Source organism: Cyprinus carpio, chromosome B16, assembly GCF_018340385.1.
Source record: "Cyprinus carpio isolate SPL01 chromosome B16, ASM1834038v1, whole genome shotgun sequence".
Lineage (NCBI taxonomy): Eukaryota > Metazoa > Chordata > Actinopteri > Cypriniformes > Cyprinidae > Cyprinus > Cyprinus carpio.
In genome coordinates this window covers 16,774,989-16,794,155 of record NC_056612.1, presented here as the reverse complement: position 1 = coordinate 16,794,155, position 19,167 = coordinate 16,774,989, and the positions used below count along the sequence as shown (strand labels likewise).

The 19,167-nt window shown below is 37.5% G+C and overlaps 2 protein-coding genes across 5 annotated transcripts in view; both read right to left on the bottom strand.

Moving 5' to 3' along the window:
- Positions 1-7,849, bottom strand: part of LOC109093221 (atrial natriuretic peptide receptor 1-like) — a 39,407-nt gene extending 31,558 nt beyond the window's left edge. The window contains exons 1-2 of the mRNA XM_042741139.1: positions 7,568-7,849; positions 5,053-5,848 (exon numbers count right to left, since the gene is read on the bottom strand). Of these exons, the coding sequence (XP_042597073.1) occupies positions 5,053-5,812 (760 nt within the window). The 5' untranslated portion in view covers positions 5,813-5,848; positions 7,568-7,849. The remainder of the gene's footprint in view (positions 1-5,052; positions 5,849-7,567) is intronic.
- A 7,994-nt stretch (positions 7,850-15,843) lies between these two features.
- On the bottom strand, positions 15,844-19,104 carry LOC109053850 (chromatin target of PRMT1 protein-like). 4 transcript variants are annotated; one of them, XM_042741138.1, is made up of 7 exons: positions 18,942-19,104; positions 18,606-18,720; positions 18,353-18,502; positions 18,107-18,257; positions 17,889-17,984; positions 17,259-17,303; positions 15,844-16,821 (listed from the first exon to the last, which is right to left on the bottom strand). In XM_042741138.1, exons 3-7 carry the CDS (start codon positions 18,464-18,466, stop codon positions 16,631-16,633), a joined length of 597 nt encoding a protein of 198 aa, XP_042597072.1. In that variant the 5' UTR covers positions 18,467-18,502; positions 18,606-18,720; positions 18,942-19,104; the 3' UTR covers positions 15,844-16,630. The 4 variants fall into 4 exon arrangements, with proteins under 4 accessions (XP_042597072.1, XP_042597069.1, XP_042597070.1 ...); XM_042741135.1 differs by having other exon boundaries at positions 17,889-17,987; positions 18,942-19,103; XM_042741136.1 differs by having other exon boundaries at positions 17,889-17,987; positions 18,946-19,066.
- Positions 19,105-19,167: the final 63 nt, after the last annotated feature.

Here is a 19,167-nt window from a genome sequence, read left to right as displayed (position 1 = left end):
TCTAGCTGTAAAAACACTGCATATTCTTCACTGTGTAAATGAAATATATAGGCCACATATAGGCCTATTTCTTAGTTATAAAAGTGATTTAGTCAAAAGCAATGAGAGATTTTCTCTTTTGTTGTCTGAAAAACCTGAATATAGACCGCAGGAATATTAGACTGCTGTCACATTAAGAGCTGCCCAGATCCAATACTGTTACACATTTTCTTTCTCAGCTGTTTGCTTTTACTTAAGACCTAAATCACTGTGTTCACGCGGATACTAACAAAAACGGTATTTTGGCACATACAAGGGTGTGTATTTAACCGTTCAAGGCCTATAAAGCTATGAACACCGTCTTCATGTGCACACACCTCTCTGACAGCATTCAGAAACAGTCTCTCAGTCAGCGCGTGCATATAGCAAAATGAGTTCTCTTTTGCTGCTGATTGCATTTAAATGGCTTAAAATCACTTGTTTTGTTTTTTTAACCGCAATACATAAAAACATGTGCAAACGATATTCGTGACCAAGCAGTACAGCAACATCACGTGAGCGTGTAACTGCGATAAAGAGGATAGTTAAAAATCTCTACCGGTTGACAAATTTCTACTGGTTAATCGTGTCTACCGGTATATCGCTCACCCCTATTTAGAATATAAACATTTAAAATTTGCAGTATTTATCTCTTAAAACAGACTACAAATACACAGTTGGCTCATTTTGCACTACACAGATTTTTTTCCAATCAAATGTTCTCTAGAATGAGAGACTACTTAACATAAATCTAATGTTTGACAGTAAGCCACTAAAAACAGCTTCTGGCATTGACTGTAAAATAAACTCATTTCTGTCTGTCGAGTCAAATCTGTCACGTTTCTCTTCTAATGCTGTTTAACACAAGACAGTGTAAGGTTACAAATTCTATTAGCGCAGGAATCTGTGTGATGTAAGGGAGGTCTGCCTAACATTACCTCATTCTAGAGGATGTGAGGTCATTGTTTTAATAAAACGAACCATAGGCTCTGCTGTCATGCAGAGGACATTATGACTTGAGTATTCTGTTCACGAGGGGGTAGATTCAAGGCCAATATAAAGACAAGCTTTCACCTCCGTGAATGATGCTTTTGAAATGTTTGGGTTTAAGTCTGGAGGTGTTCAGTTACTCTGCATTACATCCAAAGGTCAGAAACGATGAGAGATATCGACTTGAAATATCAAAATACAGCACATTCCTTCAGTAAGCAGAGAAGCAGTACTGGGTTTATAAAAGGGCATGTAACGATTGTACAAATTTGTGTAGTTTTCTTCACATCCTTCGCTACCCCTCAGTTCAGATTAATTTTTAAGCTGATCCAGATGGATGGCAAAGGAGGGAGAAGCGGAGCACTGCCTTGTGGGTAGTTTAGTTCAGCATGGCCGCTCTTGCGCTCTGCAACCATGACGACAAGAGGGCAAGAAGCTCTAGTCACAAAGATTGGCAATTTAGAGATGCTACCACTCCATCAGGAGAGGAACTGTTACAAACAATTCCATATTATGAGCTCAACTCATTATCCGTTTGTCCTGACTCAGAACTGTTTGTCCTTGATCAGAATTCAAGACTTCCAAAATCTGGGTCAGGGGCCTGAAAACAAGATCTTCTTGTTGGCACTCTGGAGCTGAGGTCCTCTTAGATGCTGGTTTCCACCATGTGCAGAATCAAGTGTGATTGAAGTGTTTGGGTACATGGAAAAATTAAACCAGAGGAGCACAGTCCTCATCAACAGAGCAGCTTTGAAGTGTGTGTGTGTGTGTGTGTGTGTGTATGACAGAGATTGATGTTGAAGCACCTGCTGACTTCTGGCCATTAACAACCTTGCTGTGCTGGAGATTTTATCCAGAAGCAAAGCAGCAGCTAAGTGCACATCACTTCAGCACTGCAGAGAGAGAACGAGAAGTCTGAAAGGTTATGAATGAGTGTGCATTTGTTGCTGGGTTTGTGTAATGATGTGAGCAAATAACAACACAAAAAATTAATGTTCAGAGTACTAAATGGACGTACAGATGGTTGTAATTATGTAATTAGTTAGTTGAATGTCAAGCTTCATGATCTAAAGCTCTCTAAATGCCTCAACGTCCCGGCACAACGTCCACTTTCATCGACATTTACAACCTGTGTGTTTTCAAAACTGCCCTGTCCTGGTAATATAGATTTGTTCAAATAAAATGCACTTTATGTTCTCAGTTTTATAAATATAGAACTGTGATTTCAAGAGACAAGCATTCTGAATCTCCAAACGAGTGAGCACTCACACTCACTCCAGCACAAGAGCAGGAATACATTAGAGATTCCACTCTCATGGCAGGTGGTGTGTCTCCATGTGTTGTCTTCCTGCTGATGATGATGTGAGGATGTTTTTACAGGGTTGAGGGGAAAGAGGCAGGAGGTGAGGAAGGGCATTTCCGCTCTTCTGAGATCTCCGGAAAAGGTTACAGCTCCACAGGTAATCCCCACATGTTAATCAGTCAGAAAGACCCCAAAAACATTTCTGCAAAAATATTCCATCTATCATCTGTCCTCAAAAGTTAATTTAAGGACACACTGATATCAGGCAGTTCATTATTTTCAGGTTGTGGTTGACAACTGATGGCCAATTCCTTAGTATTTTTTTTAAATCATTTGTGAATTTAGGCATCTATCAAAAACTATCAAATAATTTTTTCAATTCTTGCTAAAGATAACATTTACCAAATACTATTAAACTATTAGGGTTTTTTTAAGATTATCTTTAAGTGAGCATTAGATGATGGCAAAATTACAATTTAAAATGTAAAAAACTGAATCCAAAAAGGCAAAATCGTAACAAAACATAAATAGTGAAAAACCATCCAACAATAACATCAACCAATGCCATGAATTAATAAACATATAATACTGGCTGAGTGGATAATGCTGTTAAGTGTACTTAGAACTAACTGAAATGTAAAACTTATTCTATGACACAGACCCTAAATCTGACCCTTTACAATCGCCCAAGCTTTTGTCTGTCCTCCAGAGAGAGCAAAGAAATTTGGTTGGACTTTATTGCTGGAGTTTTATGAGCACAGTGTTTTACATCATGAGGTGGATTGTATTTTTCACTTTGTGGATGATCGTAAAAAGGGATATTGCTGATGCTATCTCCTGAAAACACATCCGGATGTGCTTTGCTTATAGGATTCTGTGTCTTCAAAAGGTTTTATGACATACACACAGCCTCCACCTGAGACATCTTCCTGCTGCTGCTTCATTCATTTGACTTTTTATGTGTTAGTACAACATTAGATTTCTTACTAACTGTTCATTCAGTGACTCAACAGAGCATCCAATGACTAATGATGAACCATTCAAATCTACCAGTTAGAAAGACTGAATGAACTCAATGAATGAATACAAACTCTGTATTTGCAGGAAATGCCAACAGATCAGATAATGTGTGCTAAATTTCTTGCATGCTCACAGGGGTTATGACCTCTGTTAATAAATGTTGTTTGGTTGACATTTTTATGTCCCTATGGGACTTGAAAAAGGCTTAAAGCACATTTTACCCATTAAAAACTTTCAGATACAGGTTTCCCGAGGTCCCCTTTGCGGAAGAAGCATTAATCTGATCCCGAGGTCAGAGCACCGAGGAATATTTAACTGCAGAGACAATAACAAGCTAAATTTTGTTATGCACTAGTTACTATAAAACTGAATCTCCTGCTGCTGGTCAGTGCAAGTACTCTGACATTCTGAGATGAGGTGCTCATAAAAGACTCACATTTGATTCAGGCCTGAATATATATATATATATATATATATATATATATATATATATATATATATATATATATATATATATATATATATGTAGTAGTTACGCCATAGAAGTCGTTCAATAATGGCAACAAAAGGAAAGCAACAAAAATACTCATACTCTAAACATTTCCTGTTTCTCTAACCTTCTCCTTCACTCCTTGACAGCCATAATTTGCATGATATTATACTAAATTATTACAATGTTTGTCCACATGCAGTTTAACCCATTTGCCTTGCAGCATTTCAATCTGAATGATGGAGTGCAGAACAAATCATGCTCAGGGGAAAAATATGCTGTCACAGACAGGTGCAAGGTCACTCAATAAGACCTTTGCACTCAATCTTACGGTTCCTTGTGGTAGAAGAAGCTTCTAGCATCTATTTGATATACTAAAATTATCACAAATAATCAGTCAATAAATAAATAAATATATACACATATACATATATATACACACACACACACACACATACATAGTCAATAGGATTGAATCTTGATGTGTTAATTTTGTTCTCTAGTCATACGGGTTTGAAATGACATGAGGTTTCGGAAATGCCCGAATTCTCATTTTTGGGTGATCTGTGCCTTTACTGTATGTACAGTTTACATACAGTAAAGGCACAGATCACCCAAAAATGAGAATTCGGGCATTTCCGAAACCTCATGTCATTTCAAACCCGTATGACTAGAGAACAAAATTAACACATCAAGATTCAATCCTATTGACTTTCATTATATGGACCAAAAAACACTGAGACATCCTTCAAAATATCTCCTTTTGTATTCTTTAGAAGATGAAGTCATATAGGTTTTGACTTTTTCTTCTAGGTCATTCAGCTTCCACAGATTTCCCCCAAATACAGCAAAATGCATACAATGTCTGCAGATAATGTCTGCCCCCCCCCCCCCCCCCATAACAATAAACTGTCTTTTCTCTACTATTTTGCAATTATTTTCTGCTCTAGCATCTGTACGACTCTTCTTGTGCTCTTGAAATTCAGCATTGTGGCACTGCTATTATAATGGCCACATAATAAAAGGTTTTCCTCATTTGTGTGTCCCAAATTTGACCTCTGACCTCAGTGTCATATCTAGGAGTCAGTTGGTATGGAGACAACGTGTCAAGTGAGGCTAAGTGGATTTTAAAATCCAGATCTCAGAAGCACTGAACATGCATTAACACAAGGACAGATGCAGAAATTAGATGCAGACTGTTCTAGCAAAGCAACAAAAACAAGCCACTCACCTCTTCCACCATCCTGGATCTTGTGCAGGAGCTCGGAATAGTTAACCGGACCTTTATTCTCCTCGAACACCAGGTCCACGGTGGTGATGTTGTCCTCATGCATCTCTGTGTAAAGCCCCTCCAAGGCAAAGTAGCAGGCTCTTTCTCCCATTTTGGTATCACTAAACATCAGCAGGGTGTTTTGGTGCCACCCAAAATGCTTGTAGAGGTGGAGGGCGTACTCGCCTAGTTTCTTATGTGTGGGGCCCGTGTTAGTGATGGAGGTGTACATCTCCATCTGCATGAAAGCTACGGCAGGGGCCCCTGCCGTGATCATAGGGAGGCCCCAATGAGCAGTGAACAGCCCAACAGGGGAGGAGGTATAGTCACAGCCGGGCCCTATGAAAGCCCACGGGTTGTGTTCGAACTTCAGGTCTACGGCCATGAGGGGAGCAATGGACTCTGAGCAGATACCGTCCCCGTTTTCACTGTTGGCGAAGATGTGCCGGACATGGTGCCGGGGCAGCAGGGTGGGGTCAGCATTGATGCGAGCAATGGCGCGGTCCAGCGCAGGTCCCACACGAGGCCATGCCCAGGGGTAGGATGTATTATGCTGAGGGAGTATGACAGCCAGTATGATGTCATCGGTGGGATTGTGCACAGGTCTGCGGGACCCTTGGTGTCTGGTGGTCTTGGTCCAGATCGACAGGGTCCCACAGCACAGCAGGATCAACAGCTGCAGAAACGATCTGCCTCCACCGAACCAGAGCAACAGACTCATATCACTGCCGCTCAAGCTTCCAACTGATCAGGAACACTAGACACACAAAGATTTATCATATGATATCCCATTGTAAATGCACTTACAGGGTTATTTTTGTACTTGGACACACTTCAAATACTCTTTAAAAAAAGAAAGGTATTTTGAAAGGGTTTTTGGAGATTTTGGTGTTTGACTAATGCGTTCACTCTATACTTGGGTCAGCGAAGGTATAGCCTCAAACTAATCTTATTTTCACTTCTAAGAAGAAAATCCATTACTCTAGTCTTGTACTTTAGTTAGTTTATTATTAGACTTTTTTCTTAAATATATCCAAACCTTACAACACATACAACACACACATATTCACTCACATATAATTGCCCAACAAATAATTACACAACAGCTAACCATAACATAGACACACAAGGAAAAAAAGGAAGAAAACTAAATTAAACCTTCCGTGTTCAAAGTAGTATCATTGTCTTTTTTTCAAGAACTTACTCCTGGTTTAATTTATCTTATCGCCTGCACATTTCAAAACAGAAAGCGTTTTATATTGTAGGCTCAATATTTGAACAACAGTCGCCATCTCTGGTTGGTTATAATTGAAAACAGACAACATGGGTTATGGGGGGGGGGGGGGTTTCAATAATAATAATTGTGTGGGGGGGGGGTACTTTAGTTCATTTTTAAGGATGCATAGCACACAACCTGTCCATATCTGGCTAGTTTCGCTAGCTGCTACCAAGTCATAGATAAAGTTGTGCTAAAATATCTTGGAATCATGGAATTTTTCTGAAGCTGATGTGATTGGCTCATAAAGAACTGAGTCACAACGAGCAAAGTTGACAAATTTAAAATAATGTAGTTTGGTGGGTCTTGTGGCAACCAAGCAACTGCTATTGAAATGAAAGGGAAAGCTAAAAAACAGCTAGTTACAACACTTTACAATAAGGCTCCATTGTCAACATCTATTTTATCATAATTTATTAATATAAGTTAATATTAATTTTTAGACATTTTAATTTGCACAACAAGAAATGTTCTATTAGCATATGTTAGTTCATGATACCTTATGCATTAGCCTATACCTTATGCAACTAAAAATAATAAATTGAGGCTTATTGTAAAGAGCTACCAGACGTTCCAATCTAAAAAAAAAAAAAAAAAAGCTGTTTTATATTCATTTCTAAAAATATATATATATATTCTATGCTATTTCTGTTGAAACTGTTAATATCATGCAACTGAAAGCAATACAAAGAGACGAAAAACAAACAAACTTAAAATATGATAGAAATACTTAAATGCATTCAACCACAGCTAAAAATTCACCTTATGCCTGTAGAAAACATTAAAATTATTCTCCTTTGAAAATCAGTTGCTCGCAAATTGTGGGTTGCAAAAAATAAGAGTAATACACTGAGCACTGAGGGGGAATAATACAATGCAAATAACAGAATGCAAATATACATTTAATCATGCATTTTGATCACTTCAAATGTTGTGCATCAGACTCTAAGATGTTCCGCAAGAAATTAATCTGTCACTTGGTAGAAAGCTAGCTAAACTTAGTCAGATACCATCATGGGCCACTTGAGTGATAATTATGTGCTCATCTTTGAAAAGAAACTAGGGTATAAGAAAATGCAACCCAACTACATAATAAATACAGGTTTTTCACATAGTAAAAAAAAAAAAATAATAATAATAATAATTACCTTACTACATATCAAACTCCAAACAAGCAGAACAGAAAACTCTCTTAAGTACCTTTTATACATGGTGTCTTTTGGTCTCCTCAACATGAGCTGATACAATCCTGTGACAGTCCACTCAGCACAGCACAAAACACATCGCTGCCCCTGTGAATCTCATCCCCACAGGCTGACTGTGTGTCATTCAGAGTGCCAAGAGCAGCAGTGATTTCTCAAATCACATTACCTCACAGAAAGCTCCACCTCATCTCCGTGTCGAGCTGCATTCTCTGCCATGCTCAAGGGTTCTGAGGGTATTAATGCCTCTCAGCTGCAGTTACTGCCGGCAGGAAGAGAGAGAGAGGGAGTGAGAGAGGGAAGATCAGCTCTGATGCGTTTTAATGCATTCTCTATTCCAGTAGGGTAAAGGTTGACCCTTTGGTCAGAGAAGCACTTTCAAATGTTCCCAACTATAAAAAATCAACAATGTAAACATACCTCTAATTTCAAGTCAGAGGAAATCAATGGCATCAAAATCTATTAGCTTCTATATTTACGTTATTGTTATTTTCTGTTTGACCCAAGATGAACCAAATAAAAGCTTTAAAAAAACAACAACAACAACAACAAAAAACAATCTATTAGCTTCTACTGTGTATTGAATAACCATAGCTGAATATTACCTACAAGAAATAAGAGGTCAAGGTTTGGCTAGTTAGTATGACTCTGTTATCTCCTGCTGGTAGCTAAATGTGAGCAAAGAACTCTTTCTCCATTAGTGACTAATCAAAAGTGAACTAAACATTAAACAGAGTAAAAATTGTATGCAAGCAACATATGTTTGAAATGTTTGAATATATGTTTCAAATACATTTAAAATGCAATTTCTGTGAATTTTCAGCAGCTATTCCTCCAGTCTTCAGTGTCACATGATCCTTCAGAAATCATTCTAATATGCTGATCTGGTGCTTAATTGTTATTGGTGCACAATTACTAATAATAGTTCTTATTATTTCAAATGTTGGAGTTTGAAAGTGTTTGCTACTTAATATTTAGATGAAAACCATGATACATTTTTCCAGGACTCTTTTCAGGAGAAAAAACACTTGTTGTAACATTATAAATGTCTTTACTTTCCCTTTTGATCAATTTAACGCGTCTTTGATGAATAAAAGTATTGTTAATAATCAGAAATGTTTCATGAGCACCTAATTAGCATATTGAAATGATTTCACAATATTACTGTTTTACTGTATTTTTGATAAAATAATAGCATCCTTGGTGAGCAAAAGATTCTTTATATAACACAATTTCAAAAGAAATGTTATTATTACAAATTTTGACCTGGATATGTCACTAAAGATTCATTAAAACATAGTAGATATTTTACCAGTACCCAATTATAATATTGTAAAATTTGATTCAATTGCCAACAACAATTAAAGGCTAATACTGATTTAAAAATAGACTATTGTTCATAATACATTATCCTGAAATGTTACAAATGTATTAGCATAATGCATGTAAAAATTAACATTATTAACAGATGCTGTTGATGTATTGTGCACTGGTGCTTCATGATCACTAGTGTATTATATAATGTTAACAAATCAAGTCTTACTTTAAAGTGTTAAAAGAGTTCTCCAGGATTAGTGTGGAAATATTTTTAGTTGTTTCAGAAAGGTAGACCTTACTGTGTCTTAGTAAGTACAGGGCTGAAAGTGGTGGTCCATATGGCCACAGCAGTGAGGTTACAAAGGTTTAAATGCTTTTGTGAGCTGATATCCCTTCACTGTCATTTGTTGTGACCCTTATGAGAGGCTGGTCAGAGCAGTTTCCAGCTGCCCAGCAAGATGTGCCCCTATGGGTCAGGACAAGCTCTATCTGCTCTCCACACATTTTGAGTTCAATCTCTGCTAACCTTCTTCAGCTGAGTGTTTCTGTGGAGCTGCATAGTGTCTCCTTGGTTTCTGTAAGCTGATGGTGTGTTTGTGTGTTACTTATGAGATATTCTTTTTTGAGCTTTCAGCCAGCAGTGTTCCAGCATGACTCTGACATTTATATTCAAAGCCAGTCATTAACAGTTTTTTAATGGAATGTCCAAATAATAGTCATATGCATGTCGCAGATATCAATGTCAATTACGGGTAATTCTGTAGACATCCTCAGCTAACCTCTCTTTTTTGTTGTAATACATTTACATTGTAGTGCCTAGATAAATGAATTAAAAGAGTGTATAATTTTTTTTTTTTTTTTGTTATTGATTAACAGAAGTAAGTAGATTGGTTGGTTGATTGGAGTATTTGGAAAGTACGTGACTTTGCTTTGTTAAATTTCAAAAAAGCAGGAGTGCACAATTAAAATTATGGTTGATAAACAATTTTTGGTCAGTAACCAATAAATGGCTGATACTTAAATTTTTGTCTAAATAAATTTAAAACAAATGTTTACAACAAAAACTGATAATGTGATAGGACAGAAGTACATTTGGGTATAGCATTATAAATGTTCAGTGTGAAAAATGGATATTCATTTTGAGATTTGCTGAAGACCACATTTAACAGTGTTATTCAATTAATTTGTTAAATTATTAGTTTTTAAAGATTAACATTACTTGTCAAATGACAGCAAAGGTAATCTATGTGAAAAAAAATTAATTGGACCCAGAGAAAAACTGCAGTGCTTTACAACTATAGGACAGGGAGATCTAAATATACTTATCACTGCATCTAAACCAACAACATGTTTATTAGATCTTGTACCCACTAAATTACTGAAAGAGTTGTTCCCTGTAGCAGAAGAACTGCTTCTCAATATTATTAACTCGTCGTTAACTCTAGGTCACGTCCAAAAACCATTCAAGCTGGCGGTTATTAAGCCTCTTATTAAGAAACCACAACTAGATCCTAGTGAACTGAGTGAACAAATTACAGACAAATCTTCCGTTTATGTCTAAAATTCAATTGCTCAATTGTGCTCCTGCCTGCAAAAAAAAAAAAAAAAAAAATATGATATTTATGAAGAGTTTCAGGCCCCATCATAGCACAGAAAATGCACTTGTTAAAATTACAATTGACTTGCTTCTTGCTTCAGACCAAGGCTGCATCTCACTGCTAGTTTTACTTGGCCTTAGTGCTGTGTTCGACACCATAGATCACGACATACTCATAGATAGATTACAAAACTATAGAGGTATCCAAGGGCGCTACCACTTTGTCTATTTAAATGGGGAATCATCTTTATTAAATCCAGTAAAGTATGGAGTGCTACAAGGATCTGTCCTAGGCCCTCTGCTATTTTCAATATACATGTTTGCCCCTTGGTAAAATTATTAGAAAATACAGGATTAGTTTCCATTGTTATGCTGATGATACTCCACTATATATTTCAACATGACCAGATGAAACTTCTTAATTATCTAAACTGGTTGACCAATAATTTTCTTTAAAAATTCGGATAAGACCGAGATATTACTTATTGGACCAAAAAACAGTACACAGAATCTCGTAGATTACAATTTGCATCTAGACAGATGTACTGTTACTTCCTCTACAGTCAAAAATATGGGTGTTATATTGGACACCAACTTTTGAAAATCATATTTCCCATGTTACAAAAACAGCATTCTTCCATCTTACAAACATTGCCAAGCTACGAAACATGTTACCTGTTTCTGATGCAGAAAAGCTGGTTCATGCTTTCAGGACCTCTAGATTGGACAATTGTAATGCACAAGCTACAGGTAGTCCAAAATGCAGCTATTAGAGTCCTTACCAGGTCAAGAAAATATGATCACATTAAACCAATTTTACAGTCTCTGCACTGGCTACTTTAAGTTCCATATCAGTTACAATATATCACTACTTACTTTTAAGGCCCTAAATGGTTTAGCTCCTGTGTACCTAACTAGTCTTCTATCACGCTATCATTTTACAATTTTTTAAAAAGAAACAATTCTGGTTTAGGTCAATAAAAAGGTATGTGAACATTACTGATGCTGTCAGGCTACAAAAAATGAAAAAGGTTAAGAAACTCTGCTTTAGGACCAGGAGATGTTTAAAAAGAAAGACCCAAGCTGAACTCAGATCAGTGTTTAGTCAGTTCTAGATTTGTCCTTCATCTCCCTTCAGAGAGCCCAGGGATGGTCAGATGGATAGAATTACCAAAACAGGATGCAACACAATAGCATCTCCCTCCCTCTCTCTCCCAACATTTCCCTTCCAATCGTCTATCTCTGTCTCCATATTTCATTCCTTTATTACCATTCCATTATTTAAGGAAAGCAGAAAGTGAGACAGAAAAAGCCAGTGAGCACACACCAGTCAGGAAGCAGTATTGGACCGACAATGAAACTGTCAAATGTGTCAAACACACATTCATAATAGAGCTGTTCTTGTGCTTTTTGCCATTGTGTAAACACACCTTAAACTGCAATAATTGCTGGTCCTAAAGCAGGAAAGCTCCTGGCTCCAGAGCGGCTCCCATCTTCGCTCTCTTTCTCATTCTCATTCTGGTGAGCAGCTGGAAATGACAGCAGCTGGACATGCTTGTGTTACTTTGGAGTACAACTGCATGCAGAAAAAATATAGAAGTATAAACATTGTGCATAAACACACAGAATGTGCTTTACATGCACTAGTGGGAACTAAACATATCTATTATAGTTTAGTAAATGCTGGACCCTGGCTAATCAGATCTGCCTCACTCAAACAAAAAGGCTAATGAATGAGATTCCATTTAGAGTTATGATATCCCTTTTATCAATTGAAAAACTGACCTACTTCTGAAGATGTGCTGTTCACACCATTTGTACTCACACAATGTGTTTCATTTTGGAATTGAAAACAATGTTTTTAAAGCCCCACCAGAAAACCAAAATTTTCTAAAAATTTAGTAATGTAACATAATGAGTAAAAACATGATCAATGTTGTATAAAGGATTAAAATCGTAGCACTTATTCGATTTTTGCTAAACATCAGTATAGCCAATTGGTCATCTTAGAGGTTAGGTTTTAAGGTAGGATTGTTGGTGTGTTCTGCTTGATACTAACGGTTACACTGACAAAGAGGTGCATTTTGTATTACAAGCATGACAGCTTAAACTACCAGTCATGTTGAGTGGGCAAATCAGACTTTCAGACCCCATATGAGAACGTTTAACTTGTCAGAGTGTTGTTGCAAACTGAAGAGAATAAACCAAGCAATGACATGACATCATCATCCTGATGTGTGCTCATCTGTTTGTGGGGTGGGGGGATCACACCAGTCCCATATCATTTATTTTTGATTCTAATCCAGAAAGACTGAAAATAAAAATGTGAGGTTGTGGAAGAACCTCAGTTCTCTTCTCTTTTTGTGTCAGTACACTTTAATGAGACTTTCTATTTAGCTGTCTCAAACCTTCATAAAACACTTAATGAAAATCTGTGCTGAGTGAGCGGCACAAAGCTCAGAGTATAGAGGAGCAGTTACATTAATACCAGTGTTGAACAAGTGGTTATAAATGTCACTTGTAAGGATAGACAGCAGTTTTCAGAGATTTCTCAAGTTTCTCAGGATGGTGATAATCATGCTAAAGTGATGCCCTTGCTCATGTAAACTTATTCCTGATTCTTTGTCTTCACACACCTTGCACCGCATTCAAACAGGGGCCAAAGGGGAGACAGCCAGCATCGTTCTACCATGCTGCTTTTGTCTCTGACACCATCTTCTGTTGAATGAAGTGCTGTTGGCAGGAATGCCATGGCAACCCTCCTCTGGTCCTCAGAGTGGGCACAATACAGACTAAACACAATAGATCAGGAAAGAAGAGAGAAGGGTGGCAGCTCACTAGCCAAATTGGCTTCTTTTAAGAATCAATTCATGATGGTGGCTGGGGGAAAAAAAGCATGTCAGAGCATACAATAAAGGCTTGACATGGTAGCTTTTACCTGTTTCCAACTGAGAACTGGCTGAATTGATAAATGGGGTCTTAAATGGCACAGCAAGTGGCATTTAGGCTCAGATGTTGTTGCCATCTGAAACATTTCACAGCTCGTGATTCCTCTTCTATAACAGAGCAGGAACATAAAACGTAGTTAATAATTCAAGAAAACAATTAATATTGTAGAACCGTGAGTGTGTATACAAACAACAAACCTACAACTCTCTACGATAGCAGCATAAATCACACAAAATAACATTTACTCACTCCTTGAATGAACCCCGACATCCTCCCTGGGGTGAGCTTGGGCTTGATGAAGAAGATCAAGCTTGACAAAGAAGATTGGATTCGGACCACATAGTGATTCTGGATGCATAAACACACCTTAACAGCCAAGGACAGATATAGAAAACCGTGTGATCTGGCACTTTAAATAGGCAATGTTTCAGCCAACAGCTTGTTGCAGGGGGCAAAGATGGAGCAAGCAGGATGGGGCGATGGCTGAGAGAGGCTTTTATTTTACATATAAATTCAGATTAAATGCCTATGGAAGCATGAAAATATAGGGGCTGTGGTGTTCTCATTTTATTGAAGAAGATAAGAAGTGGGTCACCTCCTCGCATTCAGAGTCTGACTCTTCGATCAAAGAGGTGACGGTAATGTGAGGGGAGGCAGATCCCTCACTAATCAATTTCTATAATAGCATAATTGTAATACATAACTTAATCTTTTGGTTTTAGTATTTCATAAATTGCAGTTACACATGCAATTCTGGAATAATATGATGCAGCCGACAACACTGAAATGGACCAGAGCAATGTAAAAGCTACTAAAAATACTAATTAAACTACTGCAATTTTAAATCATATATTATCCCAAACCTACTGGATTGGGATGTTTAAACTATAAGAAACTACAAACATCTAGCACCCCCTGCTGGGAACTCATCTCTCATTTGTCAAAATTCTCTTCAAGCTCCAATTTCTTGTGTTCTGTATTTCCTAATAACAACAAAAACAACAAAAATTATTTTACCCCCAGTGACAAAGATTAATTTTCAGCAACCATTACTAAATTTGTTAGTGTCATATGATCCTTCAGAAATTATTCTAATGTGCTGATTTGCTGCTTAAAAAACAGATTTCTTCTTATCATCATCATCACAGTACTATTCAAAAGTTTGGATTAAACAAAAATTAATAACTAAATAAATAACTAAATCAATTTAATGAGCATGGACAAATTAAACTGATCAAAATTGACAGTAAAGACTTTTTTTTTTTTACTTCCTATTCATCAAAGCATCCTGAAAAAAAGCATCATGAAACAGTTTCCAACTGAATTCTTCAACTGTTTTTGATATTGATAAATGTTTCTCAAGCAGCAAATCAGCATATTAAAATAATTTGTGAAAAAATAATGTGACAATGAAGACTGGCGTAATGGCTGCTGAAAATTTGCATTGCCACCACAATTACATTTTAACATATTAAAATGGAAACCACTTATTATAAATTGTAAGGATATTTCACAATATAGCTCTTTTACTGTAGTTTTGATCAAATAAATGCAGCCTTCAGGAGCAGAAGAGACTTGTCTCAAAAACATTTGAAACACAGAATATATTTGAGAATGTGAAACAGAATTGATCATTCTTAATGCAATAAAAGGTTGTTTATCGACACATTTTCCATTTTCTGGCAATAACAAAACTAGAAAGCAACTGGTTCCTTTTCCACCAGGATATTTCCATCAGAGTAAATAAATGGGCTGCCATTTAGCTGGACCTGTGTGAAGTTGTTGAAGTGCTAAGAACACCCTCATCTTCTGTGACACAGATAGAAACTCCGGATGCTGGTTCGAGTGCAGAAGGATCCAGTGGTTGAGTCATCTAATGCGTCTATAATCCAGGATACCACACACTACGGGGAAAAGGATAAACATGATCCAACTGAAGCACGCTCAAATACATCTTTCCCGGGGTTCTCTTATATAAAAGCACTGATCTACAAAATGACAGCATGAAAGGACACAGTTTTGGTGAAAATGGATTTCTAAAGAGAGGCCAACTCATTAGTTTCCACAGCAACAGGAGACTGCACAAACAATTCTGCGGTCCTCCATTGGTCCATCATTACTCAGCTGCACATGCCAGGAAAAAAATACTACAGATAAGAGAGAATGCAAAAAGGAAATTGTTTTATATTAGTGATCCTAGTAGATGTGTTTTGATTTGACTCACCCTCGGTCTGGGATTTTCAAAATAATCACCATTGGCTCATACATGACTGTGATAGAACTAGAAAAATCACAAAGCAAATTGTTTTATACACACAGACATGCAAGTGAAGGGTTGATATTTGTCTTTTTTCTTACCAGTGCATGTAAAATAAAGTAAAAATAAAGAAAAACGAAGCCCAAGACAAAGATAGCGATTAACAAAACATCTTTTATTAAAGAATAGGAATACCAACTATCACCACGGTGTGTGTTTAAACAGTTCCACATGCACTTTCCTTTTTTTTTTTTTATCACCACCTGTAGCACGTAATCCAACAATATAAATGTGTACAGTCAATCTTGCATATTCTAATCAAATCGGAATGATACAAAACCCTGTTATGAAAAAAAGATGGCTGACACATGCAGTAGCTCCTACATAGCAGTTATAACTCAAATAAGTCTGAAATTTTATTATTGGTCTCGTATGATTCTTGATACAATTTACAAGCAAAACATGAGGAAAAGGATGTCATGTTGGCTATTAAACATATTTGTTTGTAATTGCAAACAGCTTATAAAAATATTAACTATTAAACTTTTAACTGAAGGGTGATTCATGTTCATTCAATGTGAGTATTCAATGGAACTGATTATCAAATAAAGTGAAACGGTTTTCTTAGAAACAACATCATGCTGGATTACTAAAAAGAGTTTTCCTAGAAAGCAGCACAAGCCTTTAGAAAGCTTTCAAATCTTTCTTGTTCAGTAAGACTGTGGGAAAATAATTATTGTTCAATTAGTGTAACAAACTGGAAGTCAAAGGTTCCTAAGCAGCAGAGCTCTGAGGGACGCAGCAACTATATACAATTAGTTCAAGTCTGCTGGAGTCAATCAATAAGGACAAATAGCCCTGTAACAGAGCAGTCTATCTGCAAGTCAGACTACATGCTCCATTAGTTAGGGTTGAGCTAAGAAATATGCAGTGGAGCTCAATCACACACTGTCACCCAAATCCACCTCAGCCATATATGCATCCAGCTCTGCATCCATATGACTCTTGGTCATGGACATGTACTCATCCAGCTGTTTATCCAACTGCTCCCGAGAAGCAATCTGGTGGCTGTCGAATCTGGCCCGGCTGCACCCTGAACGTGCCCTACTGACAGACGTATAACGGCCACCACCTGTGCAGATAAACCAGAGTTATTTCATAGCTAAAACAGAGTGATGGTTATGACTGAAAACATTTGCATGTACTGAATCTAATCGCATCACTTCAGTGAGGTGGCAAATATGCATGACATTCTTACAATATGAATTAAAAAAATTTTTTTTAAAGAAACATCTGCCAGTTTTTTTAGTGCTCAGAGCTGTTGAGCAGAGCAAAAAATAATAATCAAGAAATCAATTTATCTGCACCATCTCAAAAGAAATGAAACAGAGCCAATTTGTTTAAAGTGTTTCCATAACCAGGAAAATTACTGCAATCAGATTAACACAGCAACAACACTTAATCAGCTGATCAGAAACTTCCCAGTTACAAAGCAGTTAAATATGCTGGATAATAACTAGTATTATCTAATCAACAGAAGAACTAGTAAGACAGGAAAGTTTGCCAAACCTTGTGGTGTTCCTGGACGTGGCACCTGCTGCTCTGTATTTCCTTCTGAAGAATCCAGACATTAGGAAAGGTTTATTTTTAACAAATTCCCTAATCATTTTGGTACTAAATATAACATTTTCAGTGCAAAATGGAGCAACGGGGTTTTTAGGGTGTTATTTTTGTGTGGCATAAAAGTAATTCATAACTAATAATTCATAACCAATGTTTTAGAGATGCAAAGATGGCAGCATGTTGCATACATCTGGGGCCAAGCATTGAACTCATGCACCCCACAATTGAGAGATATCAAGAAAACTTGTGTAAGTTAAATTAATTCAATTTTCGCTAGAATTAGACCTAATTAGGAAAGTGTTGCACATTTTATTGATACAGTGATTAGTAGGTGTATTTTGTAAAAATGTTTGCAACTGCTTTTATCTCTTATTTAGAAGCACCACAATTAAATTGTCATCTGTTACATAGTGACTAATGAACAGACATTTAGAAAAATATTTTAAAAGTATTGAAAATAAAAGTGTTAGTGTGTTCTTTGCACACTTGTGGTATTCACAAGTAAACAAGTGGTCAACTGCAAATACTGTTAAGTGTGGTTGTTGGGACAGGTATTACAGACCTCCATGTTCTCACCTGTCTTTCTAATGGCTCCTCCCCCTCTGTTTCCCACCGGTCCAGTCCAATTCACAATTCCTCCATGCTGTTGCTGGCTCCACCCCTTCTGAACACCTACTAGAGAGGAGATGCATGCATCCTCAACCCTCACAGATATCTTATGCCTACACCCCAAAACTCACATACATGCGATATAATGTAATGCTGATGTTTATCTCATCTACTCTCTCACTCACTTTTCCTTGTGTAAAATCCTTTAACCAGTCCTCTTCTGCCACCGCCACCACCGCCTCTCTTTTGCCCCCGCAATTCCATCATGCCCCCTCTCCCCATGGGACAGCCTAGTCTCGCCTTCACGCTCACTTTGCACAGTTGATTATTTATGTTCTGCAGAGAGGAAGAGTCACAGAAACTATTTAGTCTACTATCAGAGAACATCAGCTCTGGGAGTTCTGTATTTCGTCAAACAGAATGTGCCTGACAGATGTGTTATGAAGGGCGGCCAGCACAGAAGGTCTGTCGGCCATCTCCAGAGCCAGGCGCTGGTTCTTCAGCGAGGCTGCAGTCTGCTGGTTCACTGCGGCTGTGATGTCCATCACATCTGCCGGCTGATGCTTCAACAAACTGGTGAACTTCAGGGAGGAGAATCACACCACATTACAGTGGATGTACTGTAAACAAATGTATCTCTAGACTTCATTTCGATAATAGCAGGAGTGCAAGACTAATTCTCACCGGTCATGCAGAGAGACGGTGCATGTGCTGCTCAGGATGATCTTTTGGGAATCCTGAGGATTCATTTTCACATCCAGCTTGCGGTGTACAAGTCAGACTTTCAGACAAACATATGCTAAAAAGGCAGAATGAGACGTGAAATTAGTGTTGACATCTAACTTTACCCTAAAGTCATAATTCTAAGCGTATGTCTGGGTCTGAGCTAATTCAGCAATCAACCGATTTGCACGGAACAAATTTAGCAAACATTTGAACGTGCAAAATTTAACAGAAAAGTCGCATACTTTAATAGTTATACTATAAATATCACTTATAAAATCGCGTTTATTGATTTACCAACATTCACGTTAGCATCAATGCAGGCGCACAGCACAACGTTACTTCAAGTCGGATGTTTTTGTGCCAGGTCCCAGGTGTGCGGAGTTTGGGACAGCAGTGTTTCACCCCCCGCTGCCGTGGTTCGGCTGAATGTTTACCGCCCTCTACCGGACAGAGCGGCACATGGACGCTACAATCTGCACTTATTTTATTCTATTTTTAATTAATTATTAAAATGTGACAT

Excerpts from the sequence above, each read along its gene's own strand:
- LOC109053850 (XM_042741135.1), bottom strand. The coding sequence starts at position 18,466 with ATGGACATCACAGCCGCAGTGAACCAGCAGACTGCAGCCTCGCTGAAG. Across the intron at positions 17,304-17,888 it reads AGGAGCCATTAGAAAGACAG|AAGGAAATACAGAGCAGCAG; the intron begins GTGAGAACATGG and ends TGGATTCTTCAG. Across the intron at positions 16,822-17,258 it reads ACGTCCAGGAACACCACAAG|GTGGTGGCCGTTATACGTCT; the intron begins GTTTGGCAAACT and ends TTATCTGCACAG.